We start from the raw sequence: 17,599 nt of genomic DNA on the forward strand, positions 1-17,599 counted from the left end.
ACACAACACAGACAGGTTAAACACTAATACGTGGTTCTCAAAAATCGTTTCATGTCAAGGAAAGACCCCCAAATTGATACGTACTACTAGACCGGTGTCCGGTGCCCGGCTGTAGAGCACTGAGTCGGAAACGATGGAAGTTGGAGATGCCCCACCCGGCTATGCAATACCTGTTGTACCCGTTCCACCCATCTGTCTGTGTCCCTTTTATGCCCAGCGCTTGAATAGTCATTGTTACACAGTCCATTCTCAGTGGATTACCTTCTAGCTGGCCACATTATAGCGACATTAACCTGTTTTGAGCATGACATAGGCCAAAACATTTCCAAAATAGTTAAAGAAGCCGATCTGAAAGCTCATAACATGTGAGCTCATACTGTAGATTGGCTATTTTAGCTATTTCTGAAATAGTGCCTACATGGTTAAACGGTTCCAGATGTAGCTAGGGGACCCTCCCTGGCTGGAACCCCCTGAAGGACCCCCACTTTGAGAAGCACTGGTCAGCACAGGACTGGAGCAGACTTCATGTAAATGGAGTGTGTATGTTTATGTTCATGATTGCCTCCGTGGGGTGTGTCATGCTACACCCCTCAGTGGGTTGGTTTAGGTTCTGGTCCTGGGGGTCTATATAGTGCAGCTGGTTCTCATTCTAACAGTGATTTGGTTCCCAAAGTGGGGTCCCAAAGTGGGGTTCCTGGGACCCCCAGGGGTCCTTGAGGGAGTTCCAGGGGGTCTGCAGCTAAATGATAGTTTGGAATCAAATGGAGCCTTATGGGTCTGTAACTCTGAGAGTGTACAAATGGAACCAATTTATGAATTGGAGTCCCAGAGATAGAAATACCATTAAATGGGGGTCCGTAGCCTAATGCATGTCAAACTGAGGGTCCTGAGAGCCGTAAAAATATTCTCTTATGGGGGTTGCTGGCAAATCTTTTCAAATGGGTGTCCGCGGGCTAATTAAGTGTCAATTTGGGGGTCCTTGACGTAAAGATTATTGGGAACCACTGATGTAGATGTGGTGAGGAGTGGCACACATCGCTGATATAACACAACATCCCACCGGTTTGTGGCCGATGTTAGGGAGTAAACAATACAGCGATCGATAGAACGGTCCAAATTTCTGCAATGATCCCCCAAGTGTGTTTATCAAAGATGTATGACAAATTGAGGCATTATTTATTTTATATAGGATAAATTTTTAAGCCCTATTGTCAGTAAGCTTACAAAACTCGCGGGTATGTCATAATTACAGTATATAAATAGCTCAAAACACCAGATATGTAAACCACAAGGATGGATATGCATAACCTTTGCCTCCACGTATGTTGTTCATTTTGTCCATTTTGTGTGTGTGTGTGTGTGTGTGTGTGTGTGTGTGTGTGTGTGTGTGTGTGTGTGTGTGTGTGTGTGTGTGTGTGTGTGTGTGCGTGCGTGGCAGTGCGTGTTGGATGAATCCACTGCTCACCCTCCAGCTGGATGTTCCCCGTGTCAGACAGTGTCTGGTGTTCTTCTGACAGCACAGCACAGCGATAGGAGCCCATGTCCGGAAGATGCACCTTCTCTATCCTGCATGGACACAACATAACCATGAGAGAGAGACAGAGAGCCAGAGAGCCAGACAGACAGACAGACAAAATGCACACACAGAGACACAGGACATTTGGGATACCATTAGTTCACTCAACAGAGTTAGTGAAAAAGGAGAAGAACTCCTGCACACCTGTCTTCAAATGCAGTGGAATAGTTTATTATGGGAACAACAGCACCGTTTCGGTCTATTGGACCCTGTGAGGAGTCCATTCCTTTTTCAGTCGGTCACTTGGTTGTCTTTCTCCTATGCACCTGTCGCGTGCAAAAGCCTTGCTTTTTAATTCACTCTCAGAGTTAGAAATAAGTATAGGAGTCTTGGAAACAAGGAACAAATGGATGCTGAGGATTTATTTTGTTACCAAAACATGAAATAAAAAAAAACCATGAGAGACATGTCTGAAAGATGCACCGTCTCTATCCTGCAAGCTACTGGATCATCATGTCCTGAAATGACCTCTGTCTTAACACTATCAGTCAGTCAGTCAGTCAGTCAGTCAGTCAGTCAGAACAGAACAGAACAGAACAGAACAGAACAGAACAGAACAGAACAGAACAGAACAGAACAGAACAGAACAGAACAGAACAGAACAGAACAGAACAGAACGGCCCAGGCCGTAGCGTAACGGTCTGGGCACCGGACTGGTGATCCAGTCGCGGTGTGCCGCGGGTTCGACTCCCGAACCCGACACGGCCTTTACCGCATGTCATCCCCCCATCTCTCTCCCGTTTCCTGTCAGCCTACTGTCTGTCCCTTAAAAAATCAATAAAAAGGCGTAAGCCGCAAAAAAATATCTTAAAAAAAAAATTTAACAGAACAGAACATCCGGCCCCAACCTGAGCGTGCTGATGATCATCCAGCGGTCTCCGTCCACGGGGAACTGGACCTGGTTGGTGTCGGCGTAGTCGAGGGCCTGGCCGTCCCGCAGCCACAGCACGTCGGGCGGGTCCTCCTCCTCGCCCCCGTGGCCCTTCAGGCTGCACAGCAGCGTCACGGGCTTGCCCAGGGAGGAGACCACCGTGGTGGGGCTCCGCACAAACTCCAGCTCTGTGGAGAGAGAAATGGAGTGTCGGTGAATTTGGAGGGAATTTCACATTGCCGATATCGGCGCTGTCCTCTTTCTATTCTATACACTGTGAGATCCGCAGGGTTTAGTCAAGGGTTTTGGTTGCCACTCACTCAGTACTCAATACAACAAAATAATAATAGTTGTAATACTGGATGTGATTTAAAAAAGAATTGTCCAATATATAATTAAAGTGAAAGTGAAAACATTTGTCTTTCTTTTTTGCATTCAAAAGCCAATAATTTGATGACCAGCAGTGGGTTTCATACGGAGACACAAAGTCACCTTTGTGTATCCATATGGAACCACCAAAAATATCTATGAATTCAAGTCTCCCTGGGGTAGGTAATCGATAGAAAGAAAGTCATTAGTATCCCTTGTTTAACTCTGAGAGCATACAGTACAATGGGGTCCATTCGGTTCCATTTACTATCCTCTAAGATCTACAGATCTGTGGCGACTGTGGCTCAGGAGGTAGAGCAGGTCGTCCAATGATCCATGGGTCGGCGGTTGTGAATGTAATGCACAATCTATGTAAAGCGCCTTGGATAAAGGCGCTATATAAATGCACCATTTACCATTTTACAGACCCATAAGTGGCATTTGGTCCTAACCATCAGTCATTTAGCTGGAGACCCCCTGGTAGCAACTTAAACCCCCCCACGGTGAGGGTTGTGAAACCCCCTCGGTGAGGACCAAACTAGACCCATCAGTCACATGATGCCAGAGAAGTGTTGGCAACAAGGAGATAACAAGGTTCACATTTTCCATGACTAATCTTTAAGAATAAGTCTGGTTTACCCGTTTATTTCTTGACTTGAAGGTAAGCTAAAGTCTGCATTTGGTGAAACTCCAGTTATAGGCTTTGTGCTTAATGTCCCCCCCCCACTGCTCAACCTAATATATTTATTGATTTATAGAGCACAATTAACATGACCAAGTCAACCAACTTGCTGTACACTGTGTACAGGTTCAAAACAAAACGAAGCAATGGAATAAACGTTAGTGTATGATAATGGCAATGAAGTACAGTAGTTCAACAGAAACAAAACATTATCATCAGTAAAGGAAAAGCATCTGACCAGGCTCAGCTGCCAGGGAGGGAGTACTCACTGGCATGGTCACCTGACTGCTGCCGTGGCCAATCAATACAGAACAGTTGCAACTACAAAGCAACAGGCTGCACGTCATTTTCAACGGAAGCCATCATGACAACATGAAGATACTTCTAACTGGCACCTGAAGCCTCAGTTGTGCTCAGTAAATTGGCAGATCTACAACCTCTCAACGCGTTACCGATGTGACGCGTTGTGTCCTTGTAAATCTGCTATTTACGGCATACAACACGAGCATGCAACTATGTATCAAATAAATCTGTCAAACGCATTTTGGGCGGGAACCCCTTTTGGTTATTATGTCATGCTTTAGCTATTGAAAAATAGCAGATCTACAAGCCCATAGCGCGCCACCGAGTGGCGCACTACGAGCTTGTAGGTCTGCTATTTTTGAAAAATCGAAGAACGACTGACATAGAAACATAGCTTTTTCAGAAAACTGTCCGGATGTAGAAGACATTTTTAGAATCTGATCTCAGGTGACAATGGGTTAACACTGTGTGACATGTTGTGTGACATGTTGTGTGACACGTCGTGTGACACGTTGTGCGACACGTTGCATGACCAGCTGCAAAACAAAAAGTTGAGCTGGCTTCTAATTAATGACACGTCAGTCACTCACATGTTTTTGTTTTTCACCATGTCCACTCATCCTGCTCTCCCAGCACAATTCCTTCTATGTTACGTAGAGGGAAGAACTCATTCAGCTGTGCTGGTTCATCCCATTCTTTTCATGTATTCAGTGTGGTTTCAGCAACACACAGTGCTGATGGAGTGGACAGTCATCATTCATAGGTCACCAGGTCATTCAGTTCACGCTTTCTCAACTAGTGGAACGTTTTTTTTGTTTGTTTGTGTGTTTGTTTTTGTTCTATTTTAAATCAACAAATCCTACATTACTAAATGCAGGGACCACATGCAATATGCACAACACCTCCATGGACCACCAGTGGTCCACGGATCACCTGTTGAAAACCCCTGCCTTAATTGATTAAAGGACCACTTCACCCATTTTCAACTTATCTTCGTGTAACTGGTCCTCACTAATGCTTGTTATGGTGCTTAATAAATGCTTCATAAATGTCCCAAACATCCTAGAAGTAAACCGGGAAGCAAACGGTTGTGAACTTTCAACTAGTTACTTCATCGTCCTGTGGTGGTAAAAATGCACTCACTGATGTTACACTGATATGATAAGGACAGGACAGAGTACTCTGGGTTCACGGCTTCACGCACACTGCTCAGTCTACACAGCGTTACTTCACCATTTTAGACATGGATGGAATGCCTATTAGACGCTGTTATACCTTTCAATCTGGGAATTCATCAGTGTCATGACTCATTTTAGTTGTTACTGTATATCGTCACAGTCAGGCAGAAAATGTGTTTCACATTTTCCAAAGATTCATAAATTAATTAGCTCTACTTAATCACACGAGAGTGTCGCACAAAGGTAGGGAAAATAGCCGATCTACAAGCAGAGCTTCACTATTTTTTATCGTTTTTTAAAATAATAATAAAGGAAAGATTTTTTACATACAGTAGGCCTACTGGGTTTTCACCCAACAACAACAATGTATAGCAACATGATGATGATAAATAGTACTTTGAATGAAAAATACAAGTTAAACTTCGGCCTCAGGTATACTGTAAATGGGTTAAAGGAGCATGGCAATCTTTTTTGGCATGTGCCTGTGGATCCATTGACATCTAACTATAAAGATATTAGATTTTAAAGGTGTTCTAACTCAAGAGGATGCCAGAGCCATACAAATTCTAAGAAAAACTCCCAAAACTCAGGGGTTAGTACCACCTCCCATGAGCAGGGCCCACATTATCTGAAACAGAGGAGCCGTAGCGTATGGAAACACATCCAGACCAGTCCAGAACGTTATCTGAAACCAAGCTGTAGCCTAGTATGAAACGTGTATGTGAAATATAATTATAATAATAATTTAAAAAAATCTTATCTCCTTATTGTAATTTTGGGTTTTTGCGTAAATTAATGCTGTACTTCATCTACTACAGCGTCACACAAAAGCATCAAAAGTCGCAAGCTCGAAAACATGGTGCGAAGCGAGAAGCGACGTGTTTTGAGCTTGTAGATCTGCTACTTTTGAATTTGAATCCTGTAAAGTAACAGTTTTGGAGATGAGGTTTCCACCCGACAGAGACGATATAAGGTTTAAATGTCAGACTTCCATAACAATCAATATATATTGATCAATCAATAGATTATATCTAACTATAAATGCACCTCTGTGTGCAAAAGTCTGTGTACTGTATATGTGTACGTCTGTAATCCACATAACTCGAGAACCGTTCGCCCCACCTACTTCAAATTCGACACACACGTTCCACACCCCCGCAGGGAGTGTGGAGTCGGTCGGACCCACGGTTGTCCAGAACCGCAGCAAAAGGCCTCTGCCCGGGCCACAGCTGACATCACATGGCCTCTGCCCGGGCCAGACTCCATATTTAGGCATGCCTAAATACGGCTTCGTCCCACCGACTTCCGACATCATTCTGACATCTGCATAGACTCCATGTTTGGGCATGCCTGACAAAGAACTCCATATATGGGCATAAAAGGGGATACCAGTATCACTACGCCAGCAGCAGCACAAACCTATAGTTCCATGTGACAGGGGGGTCAAGGTTGAACGAAAGTTGCACTATGGTAGAAATATACAAATGACGCTATTTTTGTGGATTCATTTATTTATAATGCATGGTCCCCAGTGCGGCAGTGCCCCCCCACAAAGTAGACGGAACTACTTAATATTCACCAAAACCAGACGAGAACTCCCACGGGACTCAGGCAATCAATTAATACCTTTACAACCACTATATACTTTGCTGCCCCAACCCTGTGGAATGCCCTCCCTAAGGCACCCCACCCTCCAAACTTTCAAACCCGCCCTCAAGACCCACCTCTTCAATATTGCCTTCCCTAGATAACCCTTTTCACTGTCTTTTATTGTTCTTTAGCTTTTAGTGTTTTTTTGTTTTTCTAATAAAGTAGTTTTTTGTTGTTACCTCTGTAAAGCCCCCCCCCCCCCCGTAAAGCGTCTTTGGGTACTCAGAAAAGCGCTATATAAGTTTGAGATATTATTATTATATATTAATGGAAAGTATTTTCTACAGCTTTAAGTCCAGAAATCTGAACTAACCCCTTAGGGACCATAATGTTAAACAGACCAATTTGCACCTTTGATTCTCAAGAGTAGTTAAATCCACACAGAAAAATCCACTTCTCTAAACCCTTTCCACTTTTTCCGCTCTTAACGATTTTGATAACCTCCAACTCAAATTCTTTCCCCAGTATCAAATAAACGCTTCCTGACTGATGTTCCCCCTGTGTCCTGACCCTGACTGATAGGACGTTTGTAGAGGAGGACCCGACTGATAGCGGGACAATGGCTCCTTGTTGCACAGAGACGCCTCGTCTGATTGGTCGAGATGGGTGGGAAGTGGGAACACACCAAACAGGCCTTTCTAGTCCCCGATGTCTCTCAATCAGACGGCAGTGATGATGAGCACTGCACAGCGAAATGCTCAGTGGTAATTTAATCTGTTTGGTTCCGTATTTCCCCGGCCTGAGTCACATCCTTATTTCCCCTGCAAGTCATATCCTTATTTCTCTGAGTCCTTATTAAACCAAAAAATAAAGTCGCCAAGCAGAATTAAGTTTTTTAACAAACTCCCCAAAAATTGCAGGTCTGCTGCCACTCTTATTGTCTCCACCAGCCGAAGGCATGGGGAGAGTATGTTTTGCACTCCGTCCGTCCGTCCGTCCGTCCGTGTGTCCGTGTGTCCGTCCGTCCGTGACCAGCTAATCTCAGCCACCGTTAACCCGGTCGATGCCAAATTTTGCACACACTCCCTGGATGCCAACCATGAACCTCTGCCCCAAACTTTCCAGAACGGCCTGTTATAGCGCCACCAGGAGGCCGCTTTGTGCAAAACAAGTTTTTTCACAGTACACCTACAGATTTTGTCCAAACATCACGCAAATTAGTACACAGTCTCTCTAGAGCCATTCAACGAAACGGGTCTTTCAGATTTCTCAGACTCCATCCTGATTGGTTAAGATTGGCTTCCAAAGTTCACAGGAGTGCTCAGTTTCAAACAAAATGCTGCAAATCATGAACACATCGCGTGATTTCCCTGAAATTGTGCACGCACATTCCCACTAGGCCGAGGACAAAATGCCACATGAACAATTTCAACTCAGCCTCAAGGTGGCGCTATAACTGCCTTGCCTTGCCTTGAATTGAGTCTTCTAACTCTGAGAGCGTACGGATGTAACCAAATGGACATCTGCTCAATGTCCCAGACAGGAGGTTAGTATGCGTGGGATTCCAAAATATGACAAGTATAAATATCTCCTTAATCTTTACAGTCGTTTACGGCATCTCAGAGCAATGTAAGGCATTTCTTTGCTTGGCAAGGCCCACAGACGTACATACGTCCACTGTCAAAAGAGGGAAGGGGGGGGGTGTACTGTACAGACTACTAGACCATGCACAACACAGTACAGTATCAGGCATCTTTAGCGATATTTTCAATACCTCCTTGGAATTACGTTGAGAAGCATGTCAGAGCTGATTTAACAGCGCTTTGTCACCCACCAATTTGCTTACAGGCCAAACAGATCCAGGGACCCTGACAAGCACTCGCAATGCGAGGTGCTGGGAGCTGGTAGATTGGCTAATTTCCACAATGTTTGCCATAGACGATGCCATAGTGACAATTACACTACACCACACACTGCCCTCTGCCACTTGGAGAAAAGGAACTCTTATATGTGAAAATGCAGTTTATAGATTACAGCTCAGAGTTCAACGCCATAGTCCCCACCAGACTGGAAACCAAGCACAGGTAATGTATCTAATATAGGAGGACTCATCCTCCTTAGTCTGACGTCCCAATAATCTGACATTACTAACCATAACCCTAACCACACGTGGAAGCCACGGGTGAGTCTTAACCGGCCACGTATGCTGCCAATAGCTCCTTGCCCCGGACAGTCAGGCTTACGCACAGGAAGACCAGGGGAACTCAAAAGGAGCACATCACCAATTTTTAACCGTATCCTCTCAGATTTGGTCTATACTACCGGTAATTAGAATCTACAGCCTTTCCCTTGATGGAAATGACCCATGCAGAATAGAAGCAGTTATTCTTGCATCATGAAATAATAATGTTTGAAATAAAATGACCAAACCTATAATGCCTACTGATTATGTCACAGGGTTCTGAACTCCACACAGACCGAGGACAAATTATATGACGATAATGTTAAAAAGTAAAGTGCTCCTTTAACAAACACTGGAAAAGCTACAGGTAGGCTACACACACTCTTAATATACAGTACATACACACAGATGATAGGCATCACTGACAGATAAAGGCATATGTGTGGACTTGGGAGTCAGTGAGCAGCATAGAGGTTCTTTCACTGAGACGGCGGTGGCTGTAAAGACGTTCTCAAGCTTGTCAGCCTTGCCCTCCGAGCCCGTTTCATGGCCCACCTTTGACCTGTGACCCCTTTGCCTGTGACCCCAGAGGGTTCGTGTCACCCCGACTCTGTGTGTGTCATATATAAACACATACTTCATTCAGCTACACTCGGTCGCCGCTCTCTGCGACCGCGACTGATTTATGCGTAGTCGGCGCGCCAAGTGCCACACGTGGAAAATATAGCAGATCTATGGATGAGCTCACAACGTGTGGCATTGCAATGCGCTGTGAGCTCATAGGATAGGTCTGCTGGGTATGTGCACGACAGAGGTGCGTAAATACGTGTGAATAAGGCGTAACACAGACTGATCCACCAGGTATAGAAGAGAGACTAGCTTTCACATTGCAATGATTGGATTTGTATTCGTATTAACGTAAAACCAGACTTATCCAATTCAAGATCCTAAATACATTTTTTTGGACCCCCTCCAAATTAAACAGTAGCAAAATTGCGAAACTGCTGGACATGCTGTTAGTGCCAGGAGGAGGAGGCACTCACATGCACATGCTATGGGACTGCCCTTTAATACGTGATTATTGGGGGGAGACGATCACATTGAGCGTGTCTTGGGATGTGAGATCCCATTCTCCCAAAGTTTGTGCATTCTAGGTGAAGAAAAACGAAACAAAATGTGTTTTCTTCTTCTTACTAATTATTTGATCTGCCCAAAACATTGTGTTTATTATTGTCATGATTTGTCACAACAAGAGTTGGCTTTCTTTGTCCACGGAGTAAACGTCTTTAAATAAATACTTTTTGAAAAGTCTATGGGGAAAATGAACGGGGAATTATTTCCTGGGCCCTCGTCGGGGGGCGGGACTGCGACGCTCTAGTAGTACATTGCTGTTGTGTATGAGGTGTACTGAGGTTTTCCAGAACCTGTGTCGATTTTGACAGCACATTTTGTTTTGATTTGTAGACATAGTCTTTTGAATAGTTTTCATTTAGTTTTGGTCACATTTTAGTCACCTGGAATGTTAGTCTAGTTTTATTCAACTAAATATAATAAGACTTTTGTCGACTAAATCTGCAGTTGATTTAGTAAGTAAGTAAGTAAAGTTTATTTATAGAGCACCTTTCACAGACAATTACAGTCACAAAGTGCTTTAACAACAATAAAATGAAAACAAGTCAATAGTCAATAAAACAAGTTAAGAACTAAGTAATTAATAAAGTAAGACAAAATAGACAAATGACAAATAGGAAAAAAAAGTAGAGTAAAAATAAAGCAATCAACATTCAACCAGGCCGGCTATGGAAAGGCCTGTTTAAAAAGGTGAGTTTTTAACAGTCCTTTGAAAATGTCCACAGAGTCCACAGTTCTTAGGTGGAGTGGAAGCTCATTCCATAGCCTAGGCAGGGGCAAAACCTGCAAAGGCTTGATCGCCTTTGGTTTTCCGCTTTGTCTGAGGAACAACCAGCAAAGCCTGTGATGTGGATCTCAGTGACCTGCTGGGCACATACGGCTGGAGCAGGTCAGAGAGATAAGGAGGTGCCTGGCCATGGAGGACTTATATTTTAGTCACCTAAAATGTATTTTGGCGGGCCTTGATGCCGTCGTAATGACTGCTTTTGCATTTGCTGAAAATAGCAGATCTACAAGCTTGTAGATCTGCAGGAACACAGGGACAATTGCTTAGGTTAAATTCAAACAAGGCCAAAAGCAGTCCATTCCATACCGATGTATGGAACATTAATCTGTGCAATCCATCCTGGTAACGTGTAGCATGATCATGTGTGCAGGGATAGACGTGCCAGCGCATGGACGGACAGACACACTCAATCATGCACGTGTGCGTGTGCGACTGTGCGTGCACACACACACACACACACACACACACAAGCTCTGGGAGCATGCAATAAACCAAGAGGCCCGACTCTGACTCTTTGCTCCAGCGCCTCTCTCTCTCTCTCTCTCGCTCTGTTCCTGGCTGTTTAAAAACAAACTTGTTCTCTTCTTTCCACTGCCTTTAAGCTCGGCTGATTTCTTTGAGAAGAAAAGAATTGAAAGAAAAGAAACAGAAAGAAATACCAGACATTCTGTCTCTTTCATAGTTACACATTCACTATCCAGAGCTCTTGTAAGAACGCTAACGTTGCTAGATAGGACAGGTTGTGATTGAGAGGGAGAGAGAGAGTGTGCACGCGCGTGCGTTTGTGATTCACAGCAGTTTAACTGCTCCATCTAAACTCTTTTGTTCCCTAATTTCCCCCCTAAGGTCTCACTTTCTTCCCCTCTCTCCCCACCCCCCCCCCTCTCTCCCTCTCTTCTCTCACCTCTCCTCTCTGTTTTCTTCCCCTCTATTCCCCTGTCTTTCACAGCATAGCCACTAGCCAGTCCTCAGATGTTAAATGTCAGTGGAAGAGACACACACAGGGCCTCCCCGAAACATCCAAACACAGGCCCTGCATTTTGCTCCCACTCGCACACTCACTACTTTATCTTTTCTGCCTTTTAAAGCCGCATAACTCAGGTCACACATAGGGCTCCCCCTCCCCCAACAATCTCCATTCACCCTCCTTTTCATGCCATTCTTGGGATTCATCGCTAGACATTTTGCCACCTCCCCTCTCCTCCCGACCCCCCCCCCCACACTCTGTGTGCCCCCTTTACCCCCATCCATCATGCTGCTGTTCTGGTCTGAATCATGGCTCTGACTCGCGCTCGAAAACATTCTCTCTGTGTGTGTGTGTGTGTGTGTGTGTGTGTGTGTGTGTGTGTGTGTGTGACATTGGACTGAGTTGAGATTACAAGGAAAGACTGCATGTCTTCCTGCTGCGGACCATTCTGTCTCTCACTCTGGTCCCTTTTCCACCAGTTGGGAACCGGTTCAGTTCTTTTTTGGTTTTTAGTCCATGAGCCAGAGCACAGAATTGAGTCTGCAAAACCATACCTATATTAAATTGTTATCACCCTGAAACTTGCCCAGTTGATTACTTACACAAAGACAATGAGGATAATGATAATACATCATGTATTGTATTACAAATATTAAAAATGAAAATACGCTAATTAGGCATTATATAGGAAGATATGCAAAAAGAAAAAGCTACTACTGTGGAAGGGTTATCATAACATTAATTTACTTATATTGATCCTATAAACAATTTAATATAGGTATGGTTTTGCCCACTCAATTCATATTAACGTTCCCATTTTGGAGGTCTGGCTCATGGACTAAAAACTGTTTCTGAACTGAACCGGTTCCCAACCGGTGGAAAAAGGGGTCTCTGTGTTAAAAAATGTTGTCATTGATGAGTCAAGTGCATTGTTGTTTTTACTTTGAAAGTGAGATTACAGGTTCTACCTTCTAAACTTAATCTCTCCATCTGGTTTCCAGGCAATTATGCTCCTCACTGTATTCATCACGGCCATGAACAAATAGCTGAAACTATGTCACACATCTTAAATGGTTGCCATGTTTACAGGGTCCTCTACATAAGTAGGAATGACAGAATAGTGGATTTGATATTGAAAGACATCTCTTCCATTTTCAGGTCCTCCATCATGCTTCATAAGCGTTCTACTGTGAAGCAGAGGATGTTTAACCTGTGTAATGATGATTCTGTGTTCACTAACATTTCAGCGAACACCCCTGATGCCATTGTTGTAAATGAAAACCATAGAGAGATGTTAATTCTCGAGGTCGGCTGTACCTTTGACTTAGCCTTGAAGAAGCCTTTCTAACCAAAGTGCTGAAGTATCAGCAGCTCTAGTGCAGACCATCTCACAGCTAGGCTACAGATGTTAACTTTTAGTTTGTATCTTTGGCAGCCTAGGGCATGTGCATAAGTTGGTTGTGAGGGGCTTACAAATGGCCGGCCTTTCCAAAAGGAGAGCCAAGCAGAGGCTCTCCTGACCTCTGCTCAGTTGAAACTGAGCAGAGGTACTGCTCAGTTTCAGCCATTATAGGAAGCCGCTCAATTTGGAGGAGGCGTTGTTTCCTTTATCCATGATTTATGTCTGCTGCCCTGTGTTCGACATGTCAGCTGTACTGTATGTAACGATGCTTTGCCGTCCATGCACGTTGTAACTGGCTGCTCTCCTACTGTCAAACTGCACTGGCAGTGTTTATGTCCTTTGTACAAGGTATTCCTGTACTTCTCATTATGTGGACATAAATAAACATTTCAAATGTGTGTGTGTGTGTGTGTGTGTGTGTGTGTGTGTGTGTGTGTGTGTGTGTGTGTGTGTGTGTGTGTGTGTGTGTGTGTGTGTGTGTGTGTGTGTCTGTGCGTGCGTACACACACAATAACACAAGCCAAGACACGTTGTGAGGCATTGGCTATTGTCACCATTTGTCGTACGAATGTTAGAAGTGCCCTATACACCTTTATCAAATATATACAGTAGGACTATAGAACCAGTGTAGACTACAAGCTAAGCTCAACATCCAGTAGAGAATCTAGTCTAAAGAATAGCCTACAGGGGCTGAACGGGATCTTTGTACCACAGTGTTTCTATATCGCCACTGTCGGCCAGAAACCTCTTATCTCCATATTCTAACTTGTTGTGTTTTTTTCATAAATGAACCCCCTACTTGATCATACCACAGCGTCACATAAAAGCATCAAAAGTATCAGATCCACAAGCTCGAAAGCTTGCTTTTTTTGGGCCTGTAGATCTGCCACTTTTGCTCATTTTTAATCCTCAATCCTGTAAAGTAACAGTTTTGCACATGATGAGGTTTCTACCCCGAGACGATATTCAACCATCCCTAAAAGAAGCAGTTAAAAAAGGAGCAGTGTTTCTTTGTACAGTCAGTGCCTCCATCTCCTCGTCTGTAGCAGAGATGAGCAGACATGGTGTTGTGTTCCAGGGGGAATGGGACTGGGGGTCTGTCTGTCCGTGGCCCCTCATGAAGCATGCATCCCTTGTGCATTGAGATCAGAAGGAAGGAGAATCTCCGTGATGATAAAAACACATGACCACCACCACGGGCCCCCCAACAGGTGGAGGCCTCAACAAGGCTGAAATCACACACCTGATCTCAAAAGGTCATGGCGCAGTGAAATGGCTCTAGGAGTGAACTCTAAATCCTCTAAAAGGACATGATACACTGGAATTAACCTGAGAATCAAACTGAATAAAATGCAGTAAATTCCGTTAGAGCAGTGGTTCTCAACCCGGGGTATGGGACCCCACAAGGGTCCTAGAGGAAGTTCCATGGGTCCCCAGCTGAGTTATACAGTAGAGTAGATCAGCTTCACCATTGTTACATGCATAAGTAAAAGAGAATGCACAACAATTTTCTCTTGTATCCATACATAGAGTATACACTGGCCAGTAGTAGGCTAAAGGAACCAGTACAGGACCAAATGGCAGCACAAAATCAACAACAAGATCAGGTCTAACAATAAAACATAATTATGCTTAGATCGCGGTGGGTCCCAGAGACCACAAATCCGTATCATTTGGGGGTCTTTGAAGTGAAAAAGGTTTGAGAATCACTGAGCCAATCAGTCAAAGCATCCACAGCATCACAAAAACACAGTTTACAGATTCCCAAAACAAAACTTTCAGCCCGGCTCCTTGCATGCATCCGTTTATTTTTTTCCACCCCTGTCTAGTTTTTTGTTTGTTTGTTTTTTTGGCATTTTACAATTCATTAAAAAAAGGTGGGTGGGAGAGAAAAAACAAAAACAGTTTTGTGAGTGCAGGCACTGTGTGGGTTTTATGAGTTTTAAATTGCCCAGATGTTTTGCAGCGGTTGCTCTATAACGAGCCCAGAGCTAATTGATTTAATGGGTGGAGAACAAAGCTCACTAATTGCTCATCACGCAGTTTTATCATTAAATGTTCACGTTTTTACCAGCCCCCCCCCCCACACACACACACACACACACACACAGTGATAATTTAACTAGAGTGGGCTTTACCAATGGAATCAAATATGGACCCTAACCTTCTGCAACTCTGAGAGTGTAAACTGAAAATTTATGATATTTTGGTTACATTTGTACAATTCCAGAGTTAGATGTCACGTGACTCAGGGAAATGAGTAATGAGGAAAAAATAAAGTTGTACTCTTATAGTAGCTACCTGCGCACAGATGAAACAATAAAGTTCCCAGGGAAACAAGGAGTAGGCTGTGTAGCCTACGTGTGTGTGTGTGTGTGTGTGTGTGTGTGTGTGTGTGTGTGTGTGTGTGTGTGTGTGTGTGTGTCAGTGGTTCTCAAACTTTTTTTCTTTTTACAATTCATTAGAAAAGGTAGGTGGGAGAGAAATAAAAAACCAAAAACTGTTTTTGTGAGTGCAGGAAAAGAAAAGAACCCCTATACATGAGCCAGGGACCCCCAGAAGAGTCGATTTGTGTTAAAACAATGAAACATTTTCAAAGAAATATCAAACATTTACACTGCTTCACTGCATGCGAGCTTGTACTGTAGATCTGCTTTTTTGAATAGCAAACATTTAAATGGATATACTTTTCCAGGGACCCCCCTGGACCCCCCCTCCCCAAAGGACCCCTGGGACTGGGGGTGTAGTGTACCGTGTACGACGGGCACAACATTTGGTGTAAAGTGCACCTAAACGTTAGCCTGGCTATTGGCTAATAAGCCAGACTCAAATTCAAATCACACTGGCGTACCTAAACATAGTAACGTACCTGTCAGTTTACCAGCAGTCACAGATCTCAGACCAGCCAGCAGCACGACTGCTAGAAGCAGTAACATAGTAGTCCCGCTTCTTAAACGTTCCGCCCGTAAATTCTTGATGAAGTTATGATTATAATCCATCCTTGTTGACGGCTTCATCACCGCATCTCAACAGTAACGCAAAGAAAAGGCTAAACAAATCAGAGCTCTTCTCTGCCGAGTGCGGCTCCTCAGGTATTTCAGGCTCTTCTTGTTGTCTGTCGAGTTCGGATGGATGGGTATTGGGTTCTTGTCTTGTGTTAATCCGCCCCGCAGCGTACGGAATCAATAATAGTCATAAAACAGCACAGCAAAAGCTCAGATAAGGAAAGCGCTCGTGGAAAAAAGTTTGTCCGGGCGCTCTGTTAACTAAAAGTCATTGAAATAATAAGACCTGCTCTCTCTGAACTGCCTGGAGTATTATTTTTAACTCTCCCTCTGATTACTCCTGAAGACTCTTGTTCGCTCTTTCTCTCTCTCTCTCTCAGTTCTTCCAGCAGGACTCAAAAATTCCTCGACTCAAGAGTTCTTTCCACTCCGCTTGCTCCCTCCCCCCCCCTCCTCTGTGTCCCCCCTGTCTGAATTAATTTCAATTCCATTCAGTTAAAAGGGTCTCAGTGTTAGTGTGTGACATAATGTAGGCTAATTGTGAAATAAAAAGCAACCACAATAAGAAATATGTAATGTAGCCTACAATCAATCAATCTCTCTCTCTCTCTCTCTCTCTCTCTCTCTCTCTCTGAGGATGTGAGAACCCCCCCAGGGGTCTCAGGACAAATCCCTCTCCTTTTTAATGACATCCCCAGTCAGAACCTGTTGTAAACATCTCCCATGGCTGCTGACTGCACTCACATTCTTCACAAATAACTAATTACCTCAGCAAGTATTGTCCTGTTGGAATGGGAAATTGTCCACTCGTTTTGATTAGAATGATTTTCTATCAAATTAAGTAAATAATTTGTGGTGTTTTGGGTGCTAGGCTATAGTTGCTTGTACAAGTTAAAGGGGCAGTAAACCCCCCCACACACCGCCCCCCCTCCTTTTCCCCCCACGGTATATGTTTATTTTCCTTTTTTACCTCCTTTATGATGAATTCCTGTTTTGATCTTTGTCTATATAGAACTTAATAGAAGTGTCTATTTGTACGTCTCTAAATGTTTTTATGAATTGAACATGGTGGACCCTCTTGTAAACAAGTGTAATGCTTAATTGGGTCGTCCACTCACAGTCAACAGTCTTTGTATTGAGTTTGTGCTTGAAATGTACTGTAATTCTGCAAACTGTTAATACATATTTCAATCAATCAATCCTTCACTATAAAAACTCCTCTGCAGTCATTTTAACTTCCACTCTGGCTTGTGGTGCATGCACCCCAGACAGTTTTTAAGATGCTTGATTCAATACTTATGTAGATATTTAGATCCTATACTACTAGACTGCATTGAAATCGGTGAATATTCTCCCTAATGCGTGAGGAGCAGTTAGATATATATATTTTTAATTTAAGCATCTACTCCACTACATCTCGGATCCACAATATTGTACTTTACTCCACTACATTCATTGTGAGCTTGTAGATCTGCTATTTTAAAAAGATGTGCATAGGCCTAAAGGAAATGGGACATTCTGCATAATGAGTACTTTTACTTTTGGTACTCTAAGTA

The 17,599-nt window shown here is 43.6% G+C and overlaps 1 protein-coding gene across 2 annotated transcripts in view; it reads right to left on the reverse strand.

Annotated features, from left to right (window-relative positions):
• Positions 1–16,407, reverse strand: part of axl (AXL receptor tyrosine kinase) — a 56,605-nt gene extending 40,198 nt beyond the window's left edge. For both annotated transcript variants that reach the window (XM_083774052.1, XM_083774051.1), the window contains exons 1-3: positions 15,908–16,407; positions 2,425–2,635; positions 1,466–1,566 (exon numbers count right to left, since the gene is read on the reverse strand). In XM_083774052.1, the coding sequence (XP_083630178.1) occupies positions 1,466–1,566; positions 2,425–2,635; positions 15,908–16,055 (460 nt within the window). In that variant the 5' untranslated portion in view covers positions 16,056–16,407. The remainder of the gene's footprint in view (positions 1–1,465; positions 1,567–2,424; positions 2,636–15,907) is intronic.
• Positions 16,408–17,599: the final 1,192 nt, after the last annotated feature.

The sequence above is a fragment of the Protomyctophum parallelum genome, assembly GCF_964188405.1.
Source record: "Protomyctophum parallelum genome assembly, chromosome: 9".
NCBI classification, from domain to species: domain Eukaryota; kingdom Metazoa; phylum Chordata; class Actinopteri; order Myctophiformes; family Myctophidae; genus Protomyctophum; species Protomyctophum parallelum.